General features: G+C 43.1%; 1 protein-coding gene across 4 annotated transcripts in view; it reads left to right on the top strand.

Moving 5' to 3' along the window:
- The window catches only part of MYO5C (myosin VC), a 73,010-nt gene that overhangs the window by 40,105 nt on the left and 6,716 nt on the right, over positions 1-26,189 (top strand). For all 4 annotated transcript variants that reach the window (XM_075897257.1, XM_075897256.1, XM_025182339.2 and 1 more), the window contains 13 exons: positions 1,522-1,702; positions 2,497-2,590; positions 3,553-3,616; positions 3,730-3,810; positions 4,748-4,928; positions 13,394-13,487; positions 14,587-14,647; positions 14,996-15,164; positions 16,123-16,210; positions 16,700-16,798; positions 20,585-20,739; positions 23,680-23,769; positions 25,875-26,025. In XM_075897257.1, the coding sequence (XP_075753372.1) occupies positions 1,522-1,702; positions 2,497-2,590; positions 3,553-3,616; positions 3,730-3,810; positions 4,748-4,928; positions 13,394-13,487; positions 14,587-14,647; positions 14,996-15,164; positions 16,123-16,210; positions 16,700-16,798; positions 20,585-20,739; positions 23,680-23,769; positions 25,875-26,025 (1,508 nt within the window). The remainder of the gene's footprint in view (positions 1-1,521; positions 1,703-2,496; positions 2,591-3,552; positions 3,617-3,729; positions 3,811-4,747; positions 4,929-13,393; positions 13,488-14,586; positions 14,648-14,995; positions 15,165-16,122; positions 16,211-16,699; positions 16,799-20,584; positions 20,740-23,679; positions 23,770-25,874; positions 26,026-26,189) is intronic.

Here is a 26,189-nt window from a genome sequence, read left to right as displayed (position 1 = left end):
CCCCAAAGCACACGGCTGCATGGGACAGGAGGAAGAAGAAGCTTGGCCTCCTGTGGCAGTGTGAGGACAGAGAACCCCGGCAGTCTGCAGCAGCATGGAGCTGGGGAGATCTGGCTTCCCTTGACACACCAGGGCCAGGGAAGGCAGAGCCAGGGGCTGGAGAATCCCAGCCACCCATGGCAGCCTGCGGCAGAGAGGAGCTGGGGAAACATGGTCGCCCACAGCAGTGCGGGGCCCAGGGGCTGGAGAACTCCGGACGCCCATGACAGCCCAGGGCCATAGGGCTGGTGGCAGCAGGGTGGACAGCCTGCCTGGGGGGGTGAAGGGAAAGGGGGCAGAGGCAGGCTGTCCACCCTGCTGCCACCAGCCCTCTGGCCCTGGGGTGTCACGGGATGGCTGGCTCAGGGCTGATGGCAGGGAACACTTCCCCTGGTTCGGAAAATTCTCTCGTTCGGGTCCGGTCAGGTCCTGAGGTTATCATTCCAGGGCGGTCCAACCTGTACCATCTGGGGACACATCTACACATTAAAAAACCAACTCTGCAGCAGTGAGACCCTCCTCTCCCACAGGGTTGCAGAGCTGAGGGGCCAGCCCAAGTGGGACTGTGCACTGCTATATTTAGTCCCATAATACAAGCCTGAGGCAGTTGATCTGGGGTTTGAGACTCATGCCCCCCCCATTTCAGCATAGACTTTTCTTTAGACACAGGGATTGTTCTGCCTCTGAGCTCCCTACCTCAGTCCCCATAGCCAGGTGGATGTGGGAGACCCAGCCATGTTCCTGTTCCCCTCTCATCAATTTTGCAGATGAGAAGTGCTCAGCATTGGCCTATCTCTACTCCCACTGAAGTCGTTGACAGCAAAGTTAGGATGACACTGAACACTTCTGGAAATCCCACCTGGCCCCTTTATCTGCCCAGCATACAGATGTATTCTCTCTCATGTCCAGGTTGTGGTGGAAGATTCTACAAAGTGTCTTCTGTGACACACACAATGGAGAATCTGTCCTATTATTCTCAGATACCTTCAGTAGCTCTCTTTAAACTAAAAATGGGGGGGGCGGTAATCAGTTAGGTTTTTCCCATTTCTGGTTATTAGGTCAGTAAGTGATGTTAATAGTTTAGCCATTTATTATTTTCCCCTATTTTCAGGTAAGCCTCTATTTTTAATCCCACCTAATAATTTTTACTCCTTGTATGTCTTATGCTGTTTTTTTAGTTGAAGGATGCACCTTGTCCATCATTCCAGCTGGTCCTGTTTCAATGGATATATCTCTATCTGAGCTGGAGGTTTAATTTTTGACTGGCATGAACATATGAATGCTAGCTTTGATTGAGCGAGCATTCTAAAATAGAATTGAGGCTTCAGTGATATAGGTGGCAAAACATTACAGTAATTTCAAATGTAGGCATATCTATAACACTGGGTCTCCCAAACTGCAAATCAAATGAAAAACCAGAACAAAACCCTTTTTTGCCTGGAGATGGGTTTGTAAAATATGCTTTATTTTGATTCCATGCAGAATGCTTGAGAAAAAATTCCAAAATGAGAAACAAGACTATGAAAAAGAGATCAAGTCATTAAAGGAAGAAATTAAGATGCTCAAAGAAGAAAAAAGTAACCTGCAACATAAAATTCAGGAAGAACATCATAGTCAGGATGGCTTAAAACTGGAAGTAGGAGAACTTAAAAAACAGGCAACGGTAGGAGGAATAAGTAAATTCATTTGGTAAACAAAACCAGGGATGGTCCATTTCATTTCAGTTTCTTCTCTACGTTTTGCAAATAGAGAACTTCAGCGCTTTATTGATGGACTGTCTTTCCTGTGTTGTTGTTTATGTACTGTACCTTTTAAAGCCATTTGTGGTTGGTAAAATGTGATTGATTGTTTGAGGTAATAGCTATATTTACTGTTGGCTTCCAAACACATGGAAATACAACACACACAAAAATATTCTCATTTTCACAAATGGCTGCTGGTTAGTACATTTATTTGAGTGTAAAATCTGAAATTTTCACTTCTCACAAATCAACTGCCAACTAAAAACAAAACAGCAAAAACAAACCAACCAACCTATCTCTGTTTTCCTGATGAAAGGAATATTAGCAACTTCATTCTGCCCTCAAAATAAGCACAATTTCAAATGTAGTCAACAAGAACTATGTGAAATTGGGCCTTAAACATTTGTCCATTTAAAATATGTGAATCAGCTTTTGGAAGAAGGTATTCATTCATTACAAGGACATTCTCTCTCTCTTTCTCTCCCTCTCTCCCTCTCTGCCAGAAACTTACTATTAGGTTCTCTCATAAAGGTGAATATTTGAGACAGCTGGCTAGACTGATTTAAACAGAACACATTTTAAATCTTGTGGCATGTTAATCAAACCATTGTTAATCATAATGCTGTTTATCACTAAGTTGATATTTAGCCCACCTCAGTCACTCATTTTTAGCCCATTGGACTCTGTCTCATTGTGAAAAATGTGTCCAATTCAGATGATACCTGAATTGCAAAAGGAAATTGAACTGCTTCAGACTCAGAAAATGGATGTGGAAAAGCAGGTCCAATCCCAGAAGCGAGAAATGAGAGGTATTGACAACTCTGTAATTCAGGGCATTTATACGGAGAACTTTACCATTGATTACATTTATGCATGTTTAGTTGTGTCCATTTTTCTTGGTACATTACAAAAGGAAAAAAAGTAATTAGATGTCAAAACAGACACTAAAAACAAAAGACAATTAACCCCCATACCCAAACCCAGAATGAACTCCATCCCATCAGCTACACCTCCTTCCACCAGAAAAAGCCTGAGGGGAACAGTTGAGTATTGCTGTGTACAGAATCAATACTGACAGCAGGGACTTGTGGCCAATAACACTCTGCTCTCAACCCTGTCCCTTTTAAACAACTCTGATGTCTGAGATGATTGCCCTTGCTTAGAGATCACATGACAGAAGAGTTGATTTCTCGGGCAGTCAGCACTCAGACCAAAACCAACACCTTAAACTGAACTCAGAAATGAATAAGCAGCTAGTACAAAAGGCACTTAAGCACAGGAATAATCCCATTGAAGTCAAAGGGATTACTTGTATGCTTAAAGTTAGGTGTATGCTTTAGTACTTTGCTGAACTGGATACAGAAAAATGCTGCTTAACAAAAGTGTTGACACTTTCTGCACTTGCTGCAGTACCTAATATCTTGAAGATGCAGCCCCCTGCTCTCCCCACCCTGTAAATCATCTTGCAGTAATCAAAGAACAACTAGCACAGGTGTGGAGAACTCTAGCAAGGTCCAAATTCAGAAAGAAAGGACATAACTTTCATACCAGTGCAAATGATAGAGAGCACCTGAACCTGCCTAGACATGCATAAAGAGATGGGGACAGAATCAAGTCCCTGGGTTGCACTCCCTAGTTAACTGTTTGTATTATCCACTGGCAAAGAACTTGGCTGCTTTAGAAAGAGTCTGATGTGATTGTTTAAATGACATGTATAATCTGAAACTGTAAGGAGAAAATTCATTGTTTACATGAAGATATTTATTTTCAGAAAAAGTGTCAGAAGTTGCAAAACAATTTATTGAGAGCTATGATGTGGAGGAGGTAAGAAGCAGGTAAAATATTTGTTTTTGTTTTAGGCTTTTTAAAAATTTCAGACAAACTTCATACTTTTAAGAGTTTTCATTTCTTCATCCATACCGTTTATATTGTCTTGCCTTGTGTTTAGGCTGACCCCAGAAGACTTGGAACATTTAAACGAAGATGGAGAACTTTGGTTTGCTTATGAGGGTCTGAAAAAAGCCACAAGGTTAGTTTAATTATGTGGTGTTTGTTCATAATTCTGGTTTGAGACTCATAGGATAAACAGTAAGACAACAATAAGGAAACATCTTGCAGTATCATACTGAAAGCATCAAATAACAAATGAACTAACATTGCCTAATAGCAGAATAGTTTAGGGTTTCATCCAACAAATCCGACACAGAAGCAGCAGCGTGGGGGGGGGGGGCAGGAGGTGTTCCCTGGAACCTAGCATTTAAGTCAGCTTCCTGCACGTATCGGGAGTCTGCATGTAACTATGAAGGTTAACTGATGAGCCGAGGCTTATCACCCCTATGAGAGACCCAATCTTTAAGCCATGGTCTGAGAGGAATAAAGAAGCTCACACTGTCTTGGTTGATATATTGTGTACAAAAAACTGTTTCTGAGCATTGTTTTAAACCAATCATAGAGTTTTATTTAGTAGTATACAGCTAGAAAAAGGAAAGAGTTTTGACTTAGAAGTTTTAAAGAACCTGTTACTAGTGAGATCCATTTATTTTGGGTTAAAACTACACTGCACATATTTGGTGTATTGTATTTTACCATTAAGGTCTTTAATCCACCTAAAATGGCTACTCTGATTTATCTGCATGTGGTAGTGTTTCTTTAAAGATTCTGAACTTGTTATATGAAATTTCTGTATACAAACATCAACAGCATGTTTAATGCATATCAGGAAAGATGAGATAACTGATAACTTTGAACTGTGTCATAAACTATAATGTAAAAATGTAATGAAAACCATTTAGATTGAACTCTTGTAATGAGAAAAAATTTGCATGTTCTCGGATATTACTATTGATCTGAATTGCCAGGGTGTTGACGTTCTAGAGTTACTACAGCTGTGTTATCCCAGTGCCTTGTTTTCACATTGATTTTGACACATATTGCTGCCATAGTTTCCAATTTTTGTTTTTTAACAGAGTGTTAGAAAGCCAGTTCCAGTCTCAGAAAGAGAACTATGAAAAGGAGATTGAAGCTTTGAACTTTAAAGTTGAACATCTTAGTCAAGAAATTATCCATTTACAAAAGTTGTTCAGGGAAGAAAATGACATAAATGACAGTATCCGACTTGAAGTTAGCAGACTAACATCAGAAAATATGGTAAGGTTTAAGCACTATGGAGCTTAAATTATCTTGTAGGACTTAACCTTTTTTTTTTATTACCTTGCAACAGAATTCTGCCCCCAAGTGTATTTGTGGCATGAAACCTCAGTATTTCTCCCAGTACTTCCATGAATGCCAAAGGACCTCCAGGGATGTAGCCATGGCACAATAACCAGCCTCCATGTCCACACTGGAGTGATGGTTGAAATGATGCCCAACAAACTGCCATGCATGAGGAGATCATTGGGAGAAAATGACAGACTTGGTTGGCCTGATCTATAGAAAGTTTGATCAGCATTGTGGAGCTACTATATCTTAGCCATAGTTTCCTCTCAAGTGTGCACCTGTGCAAACATACACCAAGAATTTGCCTTCTGCTCACCTCCTCAGCAGAGCCATGCAGTGTCTGCTCAGCTGCTCTGGGGTGGGGCCACGTGGTAGGTGGCTGCTCCACCCCAGGAGCAGTTGGGCAGCCACCTGCGACCCTGGCCCCTGCTTTAGCCATTCCCCAGGGCTGGAGCTGTGGCCAGGGTGGGCCGCATGGCAGCTGCTGGAGCTGGAACCAGGTCCAAGGTACTAAAAATAGCATCACAGTCCTGGCTCCAGTCTTGACACATGGGGCAGCTGCCTGCCTCGTGGCCACTCCCCATATGCTGGGACTGGAGCTGGGGCCGCGGTGCAATTTTTAGTACTGTGATCCTGGCCCCAGCCACTATGTGGCCCCAGCTGCTCCTGGGGCAGGGGTGTGTGGTGAGTAGCTTCCCCATGTGCCAGGCCATGATGCAGCTTCTCCTGGGCTGGGGTCAGAGTACTAAAAATAGCGCCCTGGCTCCAGCCCCAGTGCACAGGGCAGCCACCCATCATGCTGCCCTGCCTTGGCACTAGGGGCTAGAGGAGGTTGAGGGGTATAGTGTCAGGAAGGTGAGGGAAAGGGCAGGGGGAGAATGGGGGGGGGGGAGAAAGGAAGGGGCTTGTGCTGAGGGAAGAGGAGGGGGCCAGGGCAGGAGAAGAAAGGGGAAGGCACCAAGGAGCCGGGTGGAGGAGAGACAAATGCCAGGAGGAGACAATGAGGGGAAAGGGCAGGAGGAGGGGGGAAGAGGATGAGAAGGCATCAGTGGAGGTGGGAGAAGAGAGGATAGGGTGATGCTGGGAGAAAAGGGAAGAGGCAATGGGGGCAAGAGGAAGAGGAGAGGGGAGGGGTGGGTGCTGGGAGAAGAGGAGTTGAAAGGAGTGTAGGGCTTTTGGAGTTTAAACTCAGCCAGCTACCAGGGAGACCGTTTCAATGTGTCAGGGCAGTGAAACCTCCTCTCTGGGAGCCAGGTGGGCAAGTGAAACCTTTTCCCCAGGAACTGGGCCAGCAGAGACTGGTGGCCCTGCTCCCAAGGAGGGTTCACTGCCAGCTCTGCAGTATAAAGTTAAGCTTTGTACTGCAGAGCCCTCAGCGTGTGCAATCGCTAAGATTTGTAGCAGTTACACATTTACCGTAATAAATTATTTTTAACATCCCTAGAGGAGTGGGCATGAGGAGGGCAGGGGATGGAGCAAGTCGTGTGCAGGCACAGACGGGCATGAGAGAAACTTGGGCAGAGGGTGGTGAGTGGATGGGCACCAGAGAGGAAGAGGGCAGGTGTTGGGAGGGCAGGGGCAATGAGAGAAGGGGGAGGCACCAGGAGAGTCCAGGGGGTAAGGGAAAATGCAGGTGCCAGGAGGATTGGGGAGGAGGGGAAACAGAGGGACAGAGACGGGGAGGGTATTGTCAGCCTGATGGGTTCCTGCTTTGTTAATGATCAGGGCTCGACAAATAATGCAATCTACTCGCCCATGGCGAGTAGATTGCAACCTCGAAGAGCCGGGTTCGGGCAGTCTGCACATGCGCAGAACGATCTGCGCATGCGCAGATCACCAGACAGTGTGGCTGGCGAGCAGGGCTCGCCACGATTCGGTGAGCTCTGTTAATGATGATAACCAGAAAGCAGCTTAGAGTAGCAATAGAGATGTAGCTGTGTTAGTCTGGTCTAGCTGAAACAAAAAATAGGACTATGCAGCACTCTAAAGACTAACAAGATGGTTTATTATGTGATGAGCTTTCGTGGGCCAGACCCACTTTCTCAGATCAAACTGTGGAAGAAAATTGGCATGACCATATATACCAAAGGGATACAATCAAAAGAAGTGAACACATATAAAAAGGACAAATCAAATTTCAGAACAGAGGGGAGGTTAATGTCTGTGAGCTAATGATATTAGAGGTGATATTTGGGGAAGCTATCTTTGTAATGGGTAAGATAATTAGCATCTTTGTTGAGGCCCAGTCGTAAAGTGCCAAATTTAAGCATGAATGACAGTTCAGAGGTTTCTCTTTCAAGTCTGGTGTTAAAATGTCTTTGAAGCAGTATGCAGGTAATCAAGTCGTTGAGACAATGCCCTTTCTGGTTGAAATGGCAAGAAACTGTTTTTTCTTTGTGAAACTGTCTGATATCTGTTTTGTGTGCACTGATTCTTTGGCGAAGTGTCTGAGACGTTTGTCCAATGTACATAGCAGACGGACACTTTCGGCACATGATAGCATAAATTATATTTCTGGATGAGCAGGAATTTGTGTTCTTGATCTTATAACTGAATTGATTAGGTCCAATGATGCTGTCAGCAGAGTAAATATGTGGACAAAGCTGGCAACAGGGTTTGTTGCAAGGGAAAGTTCCAGGGTTGGTATTAGTGTGGTATGTCCTGTGGTTGTTGGTAAGAATCATTCTGAGGTTAGGTGGTTGTCTATAGGAGACTATGGGTCTGTCTCCCAGAGCGCCTCTGAGTGTAGTATCCTGTTCCAGTATAGGTTGTAGTTTATTGATAATGTGTTGGATGGGTTTAAGTTGGGGGCTATAGGCGATGACAAGTGGTATTCTATTGTTGGTTTTCTTGGGTTTGTCTTGAACTAGATGGTTTCTGCGTAATAATAAGATGCTAATTATCTTACCCATTACAAAGATAGCTTCCCCAATTATCACCTCTAATATCATTAGCTCACAGACATTAACTTCCGCCCCTCATCCCCCCTCTGTTCTGAAATTTGATTTGTCCTTTTTATATGTGTTCACTTTTTTTGATTGTATCCCTTTGGTATATATGGTCATGCCAATTTTCTTCCACAATTTGATCTGAGGAAGTGGGTCAGACCCACGAAAGCTTATCGCGTAATAAACCATCTTGTTAAGTGCTGCATAGTTCTGTCTTTTGTTTCAGAAGGCAGCTTGTGTGTGCGCTCAATGATGTATGCCATGTTGATTTACGCACTTAGTCACCACAGAAGACCCCAAGAGAGCCCCCAAAGACTTCCTACCCCATGTAACCCAAACCTTCTGCACCCCTGGAGCAGGGCAGGAAGGTAGAGGGAAGTGTTAGGAGAGGAGATGGGGAGAGGGGCTAGAAGATGGATGGGCACAGGGGGGAAGGAAAGGGTAGATGCAGGGGTCAGAGAGGCTAGGGAGGGGGACAGGTCCCAGGAGGGCTGAGGGGGAGTGAGAAAGACATAAGCCAGGACAGCAGAGGATGATGGGGGAGGTGGGGGGCAGCAGCAGGCACCAGGGGAGCAGATGGGTTAAGGGGAGGGTGGGAGACATGGCAGCAGAGGATAAAAGGGAGAGGTTTATAAGATATTTGTTAATAACTTGGGTGTCATGGTGGCACACATCCGAACAAGCACAGGTGATCTCAATATTGGTGCCCAAGACAAAATTCACTCTGCTCATGGATGGAAAATCTTAGAAGGAACACTCATCTTAGCCCCTGGCTGCTGTGTAAACCTGGACTGATGCCCTCAATGTGCATTTTCATCATAACCATAAAATGTTAATACCCATTTTGCAAACTCTTGTTATGCTTTAAAGAAGCACATGGGATCTTTTTCAGGGGCATAAGGCAACATGCTGCATTTATTGATAATATAACAAGGTAGAATATGCATTCTCTCTCTCACACACACACACACACTCACTCACTCACTCTCACTCTCACTCTCACTCTCACTCTCACTCTGGTGATGGATTAGGTACTAGTCTGTTGCTTGGCCCAACCTATTGGCCAGATAGGTCGGGTATGAGGAAGGAGCCGGGTTCTTGTCAGTCCGGACTGATGCTCCTCTTGGCAGGACAGGAACCCGAAGAACCATACAAGACACCCTATCCTTTGTGGGATTTTTCTTCCATGCAAGTCTATGCATTTTGCCTTGTCAGGCCTTAATAAGTCATTCAGCATCACAATCAGTTTTTCTGCGATATGTGTTTATCTGGAGGTTGTTCTCACAGTCATCTGATACCAGTATGCTGACGACCCCTCAGGGACGTTGTCTTCTGGCAAAACTTGTTATTGGTTCCCTATCAAGGGATGCTTGCCACTAACGTCAGGGTTCATCAGTCTGCCCTGGTAGTCTGTGTCTTCAGTGTACTTTTACTTTAGTTGATAATTATTTGGTGCTTCTGAGTCTCTGGCCCCTCCTCTGACCATTTGAGCATGCAGTGCTCTTCACACTTATCTTTCCGAAAACATTCTCTCTCTCATTCACACAAACAATACATTTACACAATTGCAACGTGGGACAAAAGCGTACTTCTAGTCACTTTAACAAAGTTACAAAGTCTTTCAACATTAAACTTTTTTCTATCTGTTACAAGACCTTGCCTACTATTAACATCACTATGCATTATGATATTCCATTCCTTCACTTTAACATCAGAACATGCTAACATCAAACAAGGCTGGAGGTAAGTTAACAAATCTGTCTGGCCTGTCTGAGGCCTACATCTTGTGTTTAAGTTTAATCCAAACCTTTTGCTATAACATACTTTCATTATAATTAACTAACTTATTAGTTACAAAATTCCAGGGCTGCATTCTGACATTGTGGGAGGTGCATGATCCTGCACCTGAAAGCAGAATTTGGCTGTTTGTTGATACTTTCCTAAGGAAACAGACTAATCACACTGCAAGACTTGATTGCATTTTTAACCCTGTCTTTGTATGCCCATGTGACTAAGACTTATGATTTTGTAAAGGATTTTGTTCTAATCAATATATTGTCACAATGGACGTGGATAGGTTCATGCAAATATTATGGTGGACATACTGTATGCTCTTTCTTGCCATGCTTATGGGATTTTTTGATTGAAATTACAGAAATGTGCACAAATAGGCAGTTTTACATGGGATAGCTATTCAGGAATGCAAACATTTATTGCTAAACTTTTAGACCATTTGATTAGGGGAGTCAGCTAGAAAAATAATATCAGCACTTCGGCATTGATCAGGAAGCTTTCATATTTAGCCATTTCAGTACATCCATAATTTAAACAACTAATCTGAAAATCAAATAAGCCATTTATTGTTTGACTGATAGTTTGTATTTATCTTTCCCATTGGTATACGTCATAGCTTAATAAAGAGAGTTCCTTCATAAAAAGTAACCCTTTCCAGAGCAACACAAACGAGATTCAGAATTATATGGGTATGTTGCATGCTGAAAGTACTGTATTTCAAACTGATAGTTAGGAGTCAGACACTCATGCTACAGTGACTCGGTAGATAAATAGACACCATACATCAATAGCTGAGACAAACATTCATTAGTAGAACACGAGGGTTTTTTTAAATTCGTACATGGAAAGATGGCAAAACATTGGAGTTTATACCTCTACAAGCAGTCCCCGGGTTATGTACAAGATAGGGACTGTAGGTTTGTTCTTAAGTTGAATCTGTATGTAAGTCGGAACTGGCGTTCAGATTCAGCCGCTACTGAAACTGACCGCCAGTTCTGACTTACATACAGAATCAACTTAAGAACCCCAAGCGTCCCCAAGTCAGCTGCTGCTGAAACTGATCAGCAGCTGATTCCAGGAAGCCCGGGGCAGAGCAACTCTGCCTCGGGCTTCCTGTAGTCAGCGCTGGTCAGTTTCAGCAGCAGCTAAATCAGGACGCCTGGGGCAGAGCAGCTGGGGTGCTGCTGGGTTGCTCCAGTAGCGCCGCTCCTCGGCACTACTGGACCAACCCAGCAGCACCCCATCTGCTCTGCCCCAGGCGTCCTGATTAAGCCGCTGCTGAAACTGTCCAGCAGCGGCTGAATCAGGACCAGAGCAGCTGGGGTGCTGCTGGGTTGGACCAGTAGCGCCCAGAGCGGCACTGCGGGACCAACCGGCAGCACCCCAGCTGCTCTGCCACAGGCGTCCGGAGAAAAGCCTAGTGTGCTGGGGGGGGAGGGCGTACTAGCTGCGCCCCCCCCCCACCCCAGCAGACCAGGAAGACATGGGCACCTGGGCTGCCTCACTGCCCGAGCCCCCCCGCAGCTTTGCAAAGCGGTGGGGAAGCCGGCGGCGGAGCAGCCCAGGTGCACCTGGGGTGCCCCGCTGCCCGAGCCCCCCCGCAGCTTTGCAAAGCGGTGGGGAAGCCGGCGGCGGAGCAGTCCAGGCGCGCCTGGGCTGCCTCGCTGCCCGAGCCCCTCCCCCCCCCCCCGCGGCTTTGCAAAGCCGGGGGGGGGGGGGGGGCTCGGGCAGCGAGGCAGCCCAGGTGTGCCTGGGCTGCCCCGCCGCCCGCTTCCCCGCCGCTTTGCAAAGCCGGGAGGGGGGAGGGCAGCGGGGCTGCCCCGCTGCCTGAGCCCCTCCGCGGCTTTGCTCTGCGTCTTCCTGGTCTGCAGACCAGGGAGACGCAGAGAAAGCCCCAGAGTACACGGGCGGCAGGACCGCGAGGTCCCGCAGTCCGTGTACTCTGGGGCAGCCCAGTTCGTATCTGCGGATCCGACGTAAGTCGGGGACTGCCTGTACTAGTTTTAAAACGTGTCGTGGGACTTTTAACAACCACTTGGAACAGACAACAAAGCCAATTTTACTGCTTCTTCTGAAAGATGGTGATTTTTTTTCATTGTAACCACCTGGGTAAGCAGTCAGCCTGTCCCAGTTCCAAAGCTCAACATTCTGCAGTTTTAAAGAGTTCAGCTCCAATAATTGGGTGCCAGTCATGATGATACCTTGGAGTTGAATGCATGCAGCCAGCAGGACTGCCAGATATTTTGCAAACATTTAGCATGTGAATGGAACCAGTCCTCTAGCACGGTGTTTCCCAAATGGTGTTCCGGGGACCCCCAGGGTTCCATGAAGTGAAAATAAGGGTTCCGTGAGAAAATTCCATTACAATAACATGTTGTTATTTAAAAATAATAATTAATATTAATCATTTATGAATTTTATTGAAAACAATTTTCATTTGTGTTGATCTCATGACCTTGTTTAGCATTTGTTTATTATTATCCTTACTTATTTAGGGTCTACTTTTTCAGCTCCATATTTAAGACTGCTATTAGGGGTTCCACAAAATTCTTTTGAGTTTAAAAGGGTTCCGTGGCCAAATAAAATTGGGAAACACTGCTCTAGCATATAAACTTAAAGATAATCTGTCAACTAGCATTAAATCCCATATCTTCCATATCAAAGTGGTTTTCAACCTCTGGTCCACTGACCCCATGGGATCCACCGACCATGTCTAAGATTTCCACAGAATTGCACCTACATTTGAATTTTTTTAGGGGTCCACAAAATGAAAAAAAATTGAAACCTGATGCCTCATATGTTTGAGCAGCCTGATAGTCTCTCCACCAAGAGGCAGTTTGTCATATAAAACAGCCAGTAAATTACAAGCATTGGTTCTAAGTCCAAAGTCCGTTTGAGAACTTGAACATACAAAATTTTCTGACCAAGAGGTGGTTGTGCTACCACTTGAGCCATCCTGATATTGATGCAAATGGAATACACATTTCCAAGAAGGAAATGTATTCTGTAGTGGATAGTGTTATTTCTTTTGGTTGGAAACAAGTAAAAGAGTATGAGAAATACTTTCAAAATTGAGTTTGAAGTTACTGAGATGAAACTCATTTAAAAAATGGAGTCTATAATATTTTCTCTCTGAAGTGTTTTGTAATATATTGTATGAGTAATACTTTCTAAAAATAAATTGAACTGGAAAAATTAAAACCATGACACAGTTTCCTTTAAACCAATTCAGCTGTTTAAAATTTCATGTACAGGCAGTCCCCGGGTTATGTACAAGATAGGGACTGTAGGTTTGTTCTTAAGTTGAATTTGTATGTAAGTCGGAACTGGTACATATTGTAGGGGAAACTCCAGCCAAACATTTCTCCAGAGCTCAGTTTTATTCTCCCACACCTCACTTCCCTCAGTCCTTTATTCTCAAGCTGAGGTGTCTGCTGAGAAAAGCCGCTCCGCGTCTCCCTGGTCTGCTGGGGGGGGGGGGGGGAGCGCTAGCTTCGCGTCTCCCTGGTCTGCTGGGGGGAAGCAGCTAGTGCGGGGTTTCCTCACCCCGTTTGTAAGTAGGGATCCGATGTAAGTCGGATCCATGTAACCTGGGGACTGCCTGTATAATATTGAGACACTAAATTATTGAAATTTTGTTTCCTCTTTATAAAGATGATCCCAGACTTCAGACAACAGATTTCTGAACTTCAAAAGCAAAAGTTGGATCTTGAACATCGCCTTCAAGGACAAGTTTCAAAGATGAAAGGTAAAGAACCAATGTGGGGCCTGTCTTGCAAACAAGTATAGAGAGCTTCTGGGAACCCCCTACTAGCACATCAGTGCCATGGGCAGGACTTTTCCCCTTCCCCACTCTCTCCCCCCAGTCCAGCATGGAGGGAGTGTATTTTAATGGGAGAGGGCAAAGTGGAATATTGTGGATCATTTATAGATTCTATGCCATAGGTGTAATTTAGAATTGCCTGATGTAGACTCTTTCCCATGAAGTTCTTTACTACATTCCATACCACTGATGTCACTGTCTCATCTCTGTATCCTTTTCTCTCTTCCTCCATCCCACCCTCTGTAACTCCCTCTGTCCTCTGAGGAAGTGAGTTGTAGCTCACTAAAGCTTATGCTCTAATACCCTAATAAATTTGTTGATCTTATAAAGTGCCACCAGACTCCTTGTTGTTCATGCCATTACTATGGGCCAACTCTTAGATTCCTTTTGCTTACAAAGCTCCCACTGAATTTACTTGGAAGTTGGACTGAGTAAAGCTTTTTGTAAAATGATTTTTAAAATCTGAAAATCCATGCCTTTGGGATTTGGCCCAGAGCAATGAAAGATTTGCTGCTATTTTATTTTGTTTATAGACACTTAGTTCCTCAACAGTGTTTTCATTGTAGATTAAACTTTATTCCAAATTGTAATTACTGAAGGAGTTCTAAAAGTCACGATAGCATGCAATCTGCTCCCTATTGTGCAGAATGGGAAAATAGTCTGTTATTTAACATTTAATTACATGATGTGTGCCTTGTAAAGTGCTCTGATATTACACAGTACTTAGCAGCTGGTGTCTGATCCTGTGCCTTTTATGGGCACTCAACCCCATTGCATACTGGACCTATTACTAAACAGTTACTATGTAAGCAAAGTACTTTTTTGATAGAGTTTGCCTTGTAATCCAATATTGTTACAGGAAATGGGAAACAGTGTGTAAGAAAATATTAACTAAATTCCAGCCTAGAACAAATGCTAATAAACTGGGAAGGGAGTAATTTGTTTGTTTGTTTGTTTGTTTGTTTGTTTGGTGGGTTTTTTTTGTATTTCTTTTGTTGTTGGATTTTTTTTCTAATCATCACAGAAAAAATGGAAGAAATGCCTAATCAGGAGCAAAACAATCAGACAGAGAAAGGTCAAAGGAAGTAAGTAGTAGTAGTATTTTAAATCTTGTTTGAGAAATGTGGATTTAATACTGGAGGCTGGAGCGCAGAGATGCTTAAAACTTTATAGGGACTTTGCCCATGAAAGCTTATGCTCCTACACTTCAGTTAGTCTATAAGGTGTCACAGGACTCCTCGTCGCTTTTATAGAGACTGGCATTCTGTTTAGCAAGTACTACTTGTTACTGGGGCGACATAATGCTAAGGTGGGAAATTGCTTCTGCCAACTCAGTTGGTACCTGAGAAAAAATAGAATATGTAACCCATCTTGAAGTAATATTGTGATTTGTGGGAAGAAGAAAAACAGAACAAAGTTTTTGTGGTTTCTAGAAGACTGGAAGACCAGTTTGAAATACACACAAAAGAAGAAGAGAAGCAGATTATCACAGTCCAAGAAATTCAAGAGATAAACAATCATCTAAAGAAGCAACATGAAATTGAGAATGAAATAAAGAGCATGATGAAGCAGGAGGCATCTCATCTTACTGCAGAAAACATGGTGAGGATTGAAATTCTCTTAATTCATCCTTGAAACAGTTAAAAATAGAGATTACACAGTAAGAGCTAAATATTTTCCAGCCCAGAGTGGCTGCTCAAGGATAACCCCTCTCCCTGGCATCTCCATACTGGGCTAGGCAGAGTGTCAGTCCTTATACTTCTGGCATGCAGAGAATGAGGAACTGTAAAGCCAACATTAGCAGTGGAAATCCCAGCTGAAGGAGGATGTGCCTATGGCTTTATTCCTTGCTGCCCCGGAACAGGCCAGCAGGAGGAAGACAGTGCACATGCCACTGTTGTGTGTGCTTCCTCTGTTTTCTCTCAGATATATTTTGTTTCATTAACAGCTCCATAATCTACCACTGAAATGCAGCTTTTCCTAAACCCCCAACACCAGCGACTATCTTAAAGTCTAACCCTATCGAGCAAAAGATTTAAAGGCATAGTGCAGTTAAATATTGTACTAGGAGATTAGAGCAATTTTACCCCATTTCTCAAGTCTCTGCTTGGAACCTCCACTGATTTTTGAGGATAGAGGGAATTGTGGGATCAAGCTTGTATTCAAGGTGACTGCTCACAATCTGAATATTAAATTCATACATAACTCATTGCAGAATTGGGAATGAATATTCTAAAAGGGAAATTAAGTTAGCGAGCCGGATGAATATTTACCTATGCCAGACCAACTACTAAGCAGATTTCTGCATGTGCTGTCTGATTGGTTTGTCATCAGTGCCAGTAAGGATGCACATCTTTGCAACATTGCTCCAAATCTAATTTTTATCGCCTTTTGGGGAGGTAGCAGCATAGGTTTACAGGCGTGATACTTGCTAATCCTGGATTTTTGCCCAGTATGTAACTGTAATTTTTAGTAAGACTACATATACAGTGCAAAGTAATATTCTAAAAAAAGTCAGGTAGCTATACATTTACTGGCCATTTTTATTTGATTATTGTAGGATCTTGAAGAACAGTTAGACATGAAAGACAGAGTAATAAAAAAGCTACAGGATCAGATCACGACTCTTACCAAGACTATTGAAAAAGGTAGGACTTTTTTTTACAGTTTAAAATAGTTTTGAATGTGTAATACAGGGTGTGTGGATGAGAGAAAGAGAGAGAGAGAGAGGTCAAAAGATTGTGCAATTCAGTCTTTGGATGGGAAAGCTTTAGCAAAAATTTCATAAATGTTTCCCTTATTTTTCAGCCCATTCTAACAAATGTGTGTATACGTGTGTACAATTTTTTTTCAGAATTAATTTTCACTTTAAAAGCCATTTTAGACTCATTGGGTTGGGTAGTCAGAGCCTGCTCACTTGTTCAGTGTGAGTTGTTCCACAGGAGTCAGTTAGACTACTCATGTGAATAAAATGAGCAGGAATTAACTGATAATACTAGAGCCACAAATTGAGATTATTATTGTAAACAGGAGCTACTATGTGTTTCTAGCAGTAAGAACTGCATGTCTCTCATAGTTTGTTTTAACATGTTAACATTATATTAACCTGTAAGTAAGCATACCTTTGCTTTTGACAGCCAATGATACACGTGTGCCAGCTGTGCCTAAAGAGTACATCGGAATGATGGAGTACAGAAAGGAAGATGAAGCAAGAATTATTCAAAATCTGATCCTTGGTACGTCAGTTACACTTTGAATGACTGCCATATTTAATTATATTCAATGTATCATGTTAAAAAAAACCAAGATTTTAAATTTCAGCTGTGCTCATTATTAACTGTTATTATCTCCCTTCTCTCTCACTTTACTCTTAGGAGCACCCTCCTATTGCTTTCTATTCCTGCTTGATTCAAAGTGTTTCAAAGACAGAAGTACTTTATCTGGTGAAAACTCATTTGTCTCATCTCTTTCACTCCACTGTCTATCTTCTGATTTGTTCACTTGTGAAACTGGAAATCTCAAGAGTATTCCAGAAGGATCTTAATTTTACTTCCAGCCCTACTTTGTCTGTAAGTCATTGTCTCTAGAACATTGCCAGAAGTTGTCCCTACCTCTCTGCTGAAATCACAAGCCCCTGCTCTCAAAACTCAGAATGTTTCAATTGGACTGTTCTTGCTGTATGACTCGGGCCATGTCATTGCTCCTCTTTGGTCTCTCATCTAGTCTTCTACCCACTTGCTCTTCTTATCTGTCTATGGTATTTACTTAGCACCAGACACCATAAGTGTTCCCTCTAAGATTTTCTATCCTTGGGCCACCTGAAATTTCTTATGTGCAACACCAATATTGAGATAGTGTGTGGATGTGCACACACCAATACAAACAAAAAACAGATATAAATATGTATTTTAAATAGTTGATACATGTGGAAGAAAATATATTAAAACAAGGGATAATTAACAAAGGGCAATGCTTATGATTATTTAATATGAAATCAAATAAAAAAGAAATTAACACTACCCTTAGCTGAAGAAGTGGATTGTGCCCACAAAAACTCATGATACTATTTTAATTTTTTGTTAGTCTAAGGTGCTACAGAACCATTGTTGTTTTTTAAAGGTTTTTTAGTTACAGATTAACATGGCTACCCCTCTGAGACCTTGGTGTGCATGTATCACCATCCTTTCTAACAGACAGATTCATGTTTCAAAGATCTTGCAAATAAGGTTTCTACAAAACAGCCAGCATCACACCTACTACTTGCTACTTCTGACTCGTAAGAGCCAGAACTCTACCAGATAGCAAAGATCTGGCCTTAATGTAATACAGTTTACCATGTATTAATTAGGAACACAGGATTTTAAAAAATTATTAAGCTTGGAGTTTTAGATATCTGCAACACTCAAAAAAATTCTATTAAAAGAATCTTTTTCTTTCTTACCTTATGCCATTAACACAGGGGTGGGAAATAATTTTTGATGGGGTGGCCACTCCAAGAATTTGGTAAATGGTTGAGGGCCACACTCTTCCATTAATTAATGGAGGAGGTGCAGGGATCTGGGAAGGAGGTTAGGTGCAGAAGGGAGCTTGGGGTAAGGGATCGTGACCTGGGTCAATGAACTGGAGTGAAGAGGGCATGCAGGGCCTGGGAAGGGGGTTGTGACCTGGGGCAGGAGTACAGGAAGAGGTGCAGAGATTTGGGCTGTGACCAGGGATAGTGGATTGGGTGAAAGGTCTGAGAGGGAGTTGTGACCTCAGGAGGGGATGTAGTGTCTGGGAAGGTGTATGGAGGCTGGAGCAGGAGTGCAGAAGGTTTGGGTTACATGGGGTAGGAGGGCAAAGGGGGCCAGAGCGTGGAGGGGCTGGGGTGCCAGATAGGTTCTGGCTGGGAGACCTTACCTGGATCCAAGTCAGAAGCCCAGCAGGTTCCTTAGCCAGGATCTCTGCCTTCCAGCCCCTGTACGTGCTCAGGGAGCTGCAGGAGCCATGTTTATTATTTTAAACTGAATGCTGTGAGCCCTGGGGATGAGAGAAGAGAGGGGCACTTCAAATGCTGCCTGGCTTGCAAACAGGCAACTGCTATTGGTCGAAACCAACCAATGGGAGCTACTAGTGGTGGGAACAGCATGAGAAGCCTGTCTCCCCTCCCTCCAGGCTCTCGGCATTCAGAAACACACTTTTGCCCCTGCACCCAGCTTTCCAGAGTGCCAGACGGGGGTGGGGCAGGCAGGGAGCTGGCTGGGGCTCTCATGGATGGATCCAGCCCACAGATCATCTTTTGCCCAGCCCTGGAGTACAGGCTGGAGCCAGCTTCTCCATTTATAGCAGCAGCAGCTGCTTCTGCTCCTCCAAGAGGGCAAGTGCCCCCCTTTCCAATCAGCTGTGCTCCCTGCTTCTCCAGCTGATCAGCTGCCTGCTCGTTGCTCATAAAAGGGCTGCATGCCCACTTAAAGGAAACTTGGTCACCCCAACATCTAGGCATAACATCTCTGGGTCATAGTCTCCTCTTTGCTTTTTCCCTGCCATCCGCTTCACTAGTGGTTACAATTTTACTTATGTTTCTCCTTCTGTGTGGAAATCCTTCCTTTCCTCTGAGTTGTTTCCACTCATTAAATCTCACCATCAAGCCATTTTTTCTTACTTTCACTCCTAATTAACATTAAACTCTACTATTTTTCTGTGCTCTCCCTGACCCCTCTTAGCTAATGTACCGGAAAACTTAGATCCTTGCTATTGGTTTAAAATAAGAGCGTTTTCCCCCTCTGCTTGACTCTTCCATCACGGATGCCATTCCTTTCTACAGGTTGAACCTCTCTAGTCCAGCACCCTCAGGACCTGAACGGTGCCAAACCAAAGAATTTGCTGAACTGTGGGAGGTCAATACAGTGCAAGCGAATCTCCATAGGTGCAGGAAGTAGGAATGCAGGGGGTGATCTAGCACCCTTAGGCTTTGCACCCAGCACGGCCCTGCACCTGGGGGCCCCGCTGCCACCTGGAGTCTCAGCCACCAGCTGTGGGGCTCTGCCCCTGGCCCAGGGGTCTGCAGCCAGTCCCAGCTGTGCTCCCGGCTTGAGGCAGTGTGAGGGGCGCAGAAAGGGGGAGAAAGCAGTTCAGCATCCCACCTGGAGAGCCAGGACTGGTGGGATTTTCTCAGACTACGAGAAACATGAGCCCACCCACGATAAGTGGCCATTTGACTAACTAAAATTATGTTGGACAAGGGCAGTTGAACCAAAGAGTGTGAGATTAAAGAGGGTCAACCTGTACTTAAATTAGATATCCTGTACTTTATAAGATTGTTACTGTATTTCCTACCCATCTGTGCAATGTTTTTTACATATTTTTATACGGGATGTTAAATGGAAATGTATTGTATTGTAATTATTACAGTTGAGCAAGAACCAACATTTCTGTCCCAAAGAAAACTTCTTGCTTCTGGGGGAAATCCATTTGGATTCAGAACAAAAACTAACATTCTATGAGAGGGACATTTTGAAAAGAATGAAATAGAATTTTTCTAAAACATCCTGCCCTCCAGCCAGCTCCAGGCCTCTCCTTCTTCACTGTGTGCCAGAGAGTCAGTAGTCCTTGGGCATCCCTGACTCCCCAGCTGGCCAGCTCCCAGAGCTCTTCATCTCCCCCAGAGTGGGAGGCTGGGAATTTATGGAGCACTGGCTCCCCAGCAGCTGGGGCTTAGAAGAGCTGAGAGTGAGGCAGGAAGCCCCACTTGGAGGCAACCCATCTGGTGCATTACCAGGAAGACTGAAAACCTGGGCTGCCGGGGAGTGAGGGAGCCATCCTGAGAATGATTTTCTGACAGAAGATATAAATTTTGCAGATGGTGAATTTGGCACCGGGAGATCATTCTGATGGCAGTTTCCTGATCAGCTCTAGTAATTATACAGGGAAAAAAAGTCATCCACTAACTGATTAATCAAGAGCATGGTTAGAAAGAGTAGATGGTGATACTATCTTTGTATCTACTGTGTGTAGTGAATATCTGGTATCTCTTCTTCACTCAGATCTGAAGCCACGCGGAGTGGTAGTAAACATGATTCCGGACCTACCAGCTCACATCCTGTTCATGTGTGTGAGATATGCAGATTATCTGAATGATGGTGGCATGCTGAAATCTTTCATGAGTATAACCATTAATGGTATCAAACAAGTTATTAAGGTAGGACTATTTCTTGCATATTTTGCTTTGATTTCATTGTACATGCACCTACAGGCTTACAACTTGCACACAGTATACATGGAAAAAGTTTACATTTGTAATCTGCTGATGTTCCAGAGTTAGGAATATCACTAATGGTGGCAATGCTTTGCTTAGTAGTGCCTGCAGATCCTGTTCAAGGATCTATTCTGCTAGTGCAGTAGATATGTACTATGTAAAGATTGCCCTCTTCCAAGAAGCTTACAGAATTGAAACCCAACAAGTTCAAGTACAATACATCTAAAAGTTAATAGTTAATTACGTTTTCCTACATTTTTAGCCATAGGAATAGTTTGTTGAATGAAGTATTGCCAAACATGTTTTACTGAGCTGCTTTTTGGACAGAAATGAGGTTTAAAGAGTGTGTTTGTTCCAAGACTGACTCTGTGGAATTTAAGGAGCTATTGCTACTACGCTTCCAACAGTGTAATTACGCCTAAACACAGTTCTTGCTAGCATGGCACTAATCATAGAATAATAGGACTGGAAGGGACCTTGAGAGGTCATCGAGTCCAGCCCCCCGCCCTCAAGGCAGGACCAAGCTCCGTCTACACCATCCCTGACAGATGTCTATCTAACCTGTTCTTAAATATCTCCAGAGAGGGAGATTCCACCACCTCCCTTGGCAATTTATTCCAATATTTGACCACCCTGACAGTTAGGAATTTTTTCCTAATGTCCAATCTAAACCTCCCCTGCTGCACTTTAAGCCCATTACTCCTTGTCCTGTCCTCAGAAACCAAGAGGAACAAATTTTCTCCTTCCTCCTTGTGACACCCTTTTAGATATTTGAAAACCGCTATCATGTCCCCCCTTAATCTTCTTTTTTCCAAACTAAACAAGCCCAGTTCATGAAGCCTGGCTTCATAGGTCATGTTCTCTAAACCTTTAATCATTCTTGTCACTCTTCTCTGTACCCTTTCCAATTTCTCCACATCTTTCTTGAAATGTGGCGCCCAGAACTGGACACAGTACTCCAGCTGAGGCCTAACTAGTGCAGAGTAGAGCGGCAGAATGACTTCACGAGTTTTGCTTACAACACACCTGTTGATACAACCTAGAATCATATTTGCTTTTTTTGCAACAGCATCACACTGTTGACTCATATTCAACTTGTGGTCCACTATGACCCCTAGATCCCTTTCCGCCATGCTCCTTCCTAGACAGTCGCTTCCCATCTTGTATGTATGGAACTGGTTGTTCCTTCCTAAGTGGAGCACTTTGCATTTCTCTTTATTAAACCTCATCCTGTTTACCTCCGACCATTTCTCTAACTTGCTAAGGTCATTTTGAATTATGTCCCTATCCTCCAAAGAAGTTGCAACCCCACCCAGTTTGGTATCATCTGCAAACTTAATAAGCGTACTCTCTATCCCAGTATCTACATCATTGATGAAGATATTGAACAGTACGGGTCCCAAAACAGACCCTTGAGGAACTCCACTTGTTATCCCTTTCCAGGAGGATTTAGAACCGTTAACAACAACTCTCTGACTACGGTTATCCAGCCAATTATGCACCCACCTTATCGTGGCCCTATCTAAGTTATATTTGCCTAGTTTATCAATAAGAATATCATGCGAGACCGTATCAAATGCCTTACTGAAGTCTAGGTATATGACATCCACCGCTTCTCCCTTATCCACAAGGCTCGTTATCCTATCAAAGAAAGCTATCAGATTAGTTTGGCATGACTTGTTCTTCACAAACCCATGCTGGCTATTCCCTATCACTTTATTACCTTCCAAGTGTTTACAGATGATTTCCTTAATTACCTGCTCCATTATCTTCCCTGGGACAGATGTTAAACTGACCGGTCTGTAGTTTCCTGGGTTGTTCTTATTCCCCTTTTTATAGATGGGCACAATATTTGCCCTTTTCCAGTCTTCTGGAATCTCCCCTGTCTGCCATGATTTTTCAAAGATCATAGCTAAAGGCTCAGATACCTCCTCTGTCAGCTCCTTGAGTATCCTGGGATGCATTTCATCAGGACCTGGTGACTTGCTGACATCTAACTTTCCTAAGTGATTTTTAACTTGTTCTTTGTGTATCCTATCTTCTAAACTTACCCTCTCTCTGCTTGTATTCACTATGTTAGGCACACCTCCAGACTTCTCGGTGAAGACCGAAACAAAGAAGTCATTGAGCATCTCTGAGATCATTGAGATCTAAACCCTAGGAAACCATGTTGTAAACCAGCTTACTAAACCAAGCTATGCAAAACCTCTGTCTGTGGTCCCACCTGCACTGTCTGCAGTCCCATCTTCACTGTCCGTAGTCCCATCTGCCCCCTTCACTATGGCAGTACCTGGATATTAGGTTTTGACTGAGTGACGCAGTAGAGCAAAATGCACAGTTCTTTTTGGTGGCACAGGTTGAAGTGAAACATGTTATAGGGAGTTTAACTTGCAATGTAGACAGAACCTACAACTCAGGTTTGTAAACAAACTTATATCCCAATTCAGCTCTGGGAAAGGAAAACATGTTAGTACTTTACAAGAGCCATGTTTAAACACGGTTGAAACTCACATAGGCCTAACAGCTGAATTTCAAAGCAGTACTTACATAGAATTTAATTTCAGGTGTGTATGTCTACAATGTTCAGTCCTGTTGCAGAAAGACCTCCAATAAGCTGCAGCACTATTTTTGGAGCCCCTCCACACACTGTCTAGCCAACTCATGGCACAACTCCTTTTAACGACTGTATACAGATAGCTTTTAAGACCACTGTAGACATGAGCAAACTTTGTATAGATAGTGCTTTGCAGATACTATTATCTCTTTTATCTGTAGCTTGATGCTACTGTGTTCATTTTCTAGTGGCCAAAAGTTTCAACAATAAAATTAAACTTGAAGTAGGTCATGTTGTTTAAAAAGTTTGTTTTATATGTTGTTGTTTAGGAACATGCTGAAGATTTTGAGATGTTGTCCTTTTGGCTTTCCAATACATATAATTTTCTTAACTGTCTGAAACAGTACAGCGGAGAAGAGGTAGGAATCATTTAATCACTTTACATTTTATTTTGTAACCAAATGGAGCAAGGTTTATCAGATGGGACCATCTCACTGTAAGGGCCTGAAATTTGAGTGTACTTAGTGTCAGAGGGGTAGCCATGTTAATCTGTTTCTGCAAAAACAACGAGACCTGGTGCAACTTAAAGAATAACAGATTTATTTGAACATAAGCTTTAATGGGCAAAGACCCATTTGTCACATGCATGTAACAAAGCGGGTCTTTGCCTACAAAAGCTTATGCCCAAATGAAGCTGTTTGTCTTTAAGGTGTCATAGGATTCATCACTGATTTTTTTGGATGTATTTGAAATTCATATCCTTCTGCAGAGGTGATATTTGGCTTATAGAAGTGATCCAGTGGACTAGAACAGCTTTTCCAAAAGAGCTTAGGAAGATGAAACACTAACAGTAAAGACTAATTTTAACAGAATGAAGAAACAGTTACATACCTTGGGTGCCATTTGCTAATTTGAACAGGACCTCCGGCACTCAATTAGTTGTGTAGTTGTATTTTAAAATAACTTTCACCTTTTCTTTCACTCAGTTGTGACTGCTTCAGACAGACATTGTTACCCTTTTGATTAATAAGTAAGATTACAATTCCAAATGAGAGCAGACATATGGTAATAAACTAGTCAGTTTTCTCTTGAACCAGATGAAGCTGAATTTCATTGCCAGTTTTGGATTCTTTAAACTCCAAACCCAAAGTGATATTTGATGAGTGGGGGATAGAAACCCATATGGCCTGAAACTAAAATACAGTATTCACGTGAGTTCCTACAGAGAGAAAAATCTTTTACTCAACCCCAACTGTAAGCTCTTCTTGTAAGCTTTTTTCTTGTGTGTGTGCTCTGCAAGTTCCGGTGCTCTCCCTGGTGGTTATAGAGAGAATAGCAAAGTTTGATCAGAAAAACCTTGTATTGAAGTAAGGCATTGCAAGGCAATGGTAGTGCAATTTAACTACGGAATTGGAGGAGTGTTTGGATCCAAATGTGCAGTTTTAATCCATCTCGGTAATGAACCAAATGCAAGTCTGATCATTCCAAACTTTGAAAGCATTTGCATTCCAATCTGTATTTCAAAACCCCCAGTTTTAAGAACATTTTAATCCTGGCTTTCTCATCTCATTACAGATATAAAAACTCAGAAGTGGGACTTTGGGTCAGGTTTTAAAATCTTGAACTGATGATGTTGTCTGTCATTAGTTGTAACCTATTATTTATCCTATATTTGAGATGCTGAAAACTCTGCCATAATAATGTTTATACAGGTTGAACCTCGCAGGTCCGGCACCCTTAGGACCTGACTGGTCTTAAACAGGGGATTTTCTCGGACCGGGGAGGTCAACTCCGGCCCTTCTGCTGATGGAGCAGGCTCTCCTGGGGTCCATCAGCAGACCTCGCCGAGCTCCCCACCTGGCCAGTCTGGCTCCCCTCCTACTCCAGGGCTGCCAGGATCACCAAAGCTCTGAGGCTCCACTCCTCTGGAGCCGCTTCTCTGCATCTAGCCCTGGAACACTGGGCTCCTGGCTCCCTGCCTGCTGCGGGGCTCCTGGGCTCTCTGGTTCAGTAACATCCGTGGTCCTGCCAGACCATGGATATTGCTGGATCAGAGAGTCCCAGACCACAGAGATTCAACCTGTGTCAGAAACTTGGCTTTTTTTACAAACTACAAAACTCAGAGCATTTGAAACAGTAAAAGTTGAAGAAGCATATTTGAAGTTTTCTTGCCTACAGTTTAAATGAGAGCCATTTTCCTGCAAAAAACCCCTGATGTTTTCCACATAAATGATCTAGCCTGATTCAAAGCCCACTGAAGTCAATGCAAGTGTTTCCTTTTACAATGGGTTTTTTTTTCAGTCAGACCCCAGATGACCACTAAGTAGAAAAATGTATATATTGGTGTCAGTAAAATCCATGAGAGTAGCAGCATCTCAGGATGGCAGCAAATTTGACTCATTTTGAGAATATGGAAGCATACACATAGAACTCGCTAATTTAGCTCATCTGTAGCATGGTTCAGCTCCATTGATGATAATGTTGATAATGTTGTCATATTGATATATTTACAACTGTCTTTCAGGAATTCATGAAGCAAAATACACCACGTCAGAATATGAACTGTTTGAAGCACTTTGATCTTTCAGAATACAGACAAATTCTTAGTGATTTGGCCATTCGTATCTATCACCAATTCATTCTTGTAATGGAGAATAACATTCAGCCAATGATAGGTAAGAAGGAAGAAAATAACCAGTGAAAATAAGTGAACTAGTAACTTCTAAGGAATTTGAATAGATCTTTGTGAGATAAAAGATTGGAGGCAAACTACTACCCTGCTGCAAACACACACACGCGCGTGAATATATGCATGTGAATGTACACATCTATATATTGA

Source organism: Pelodiscus sinensis, chromosome 14 (assembly GCF_049634645.1).
Source record: "Pelodiscus sinensis isolate JC-2024 chromosome 14, ASM4963464v1, whole genome shotgun sequence".
NCBI classification, from domain to species: Eukaryota; Metazoa; Chordata; order Testudines; family Trionychidae; genus Pelodiscus; species Pelodiscus sinensis.
This window is presented reverse-complemented; position numbering and strand designations above follow the sequence as displayed.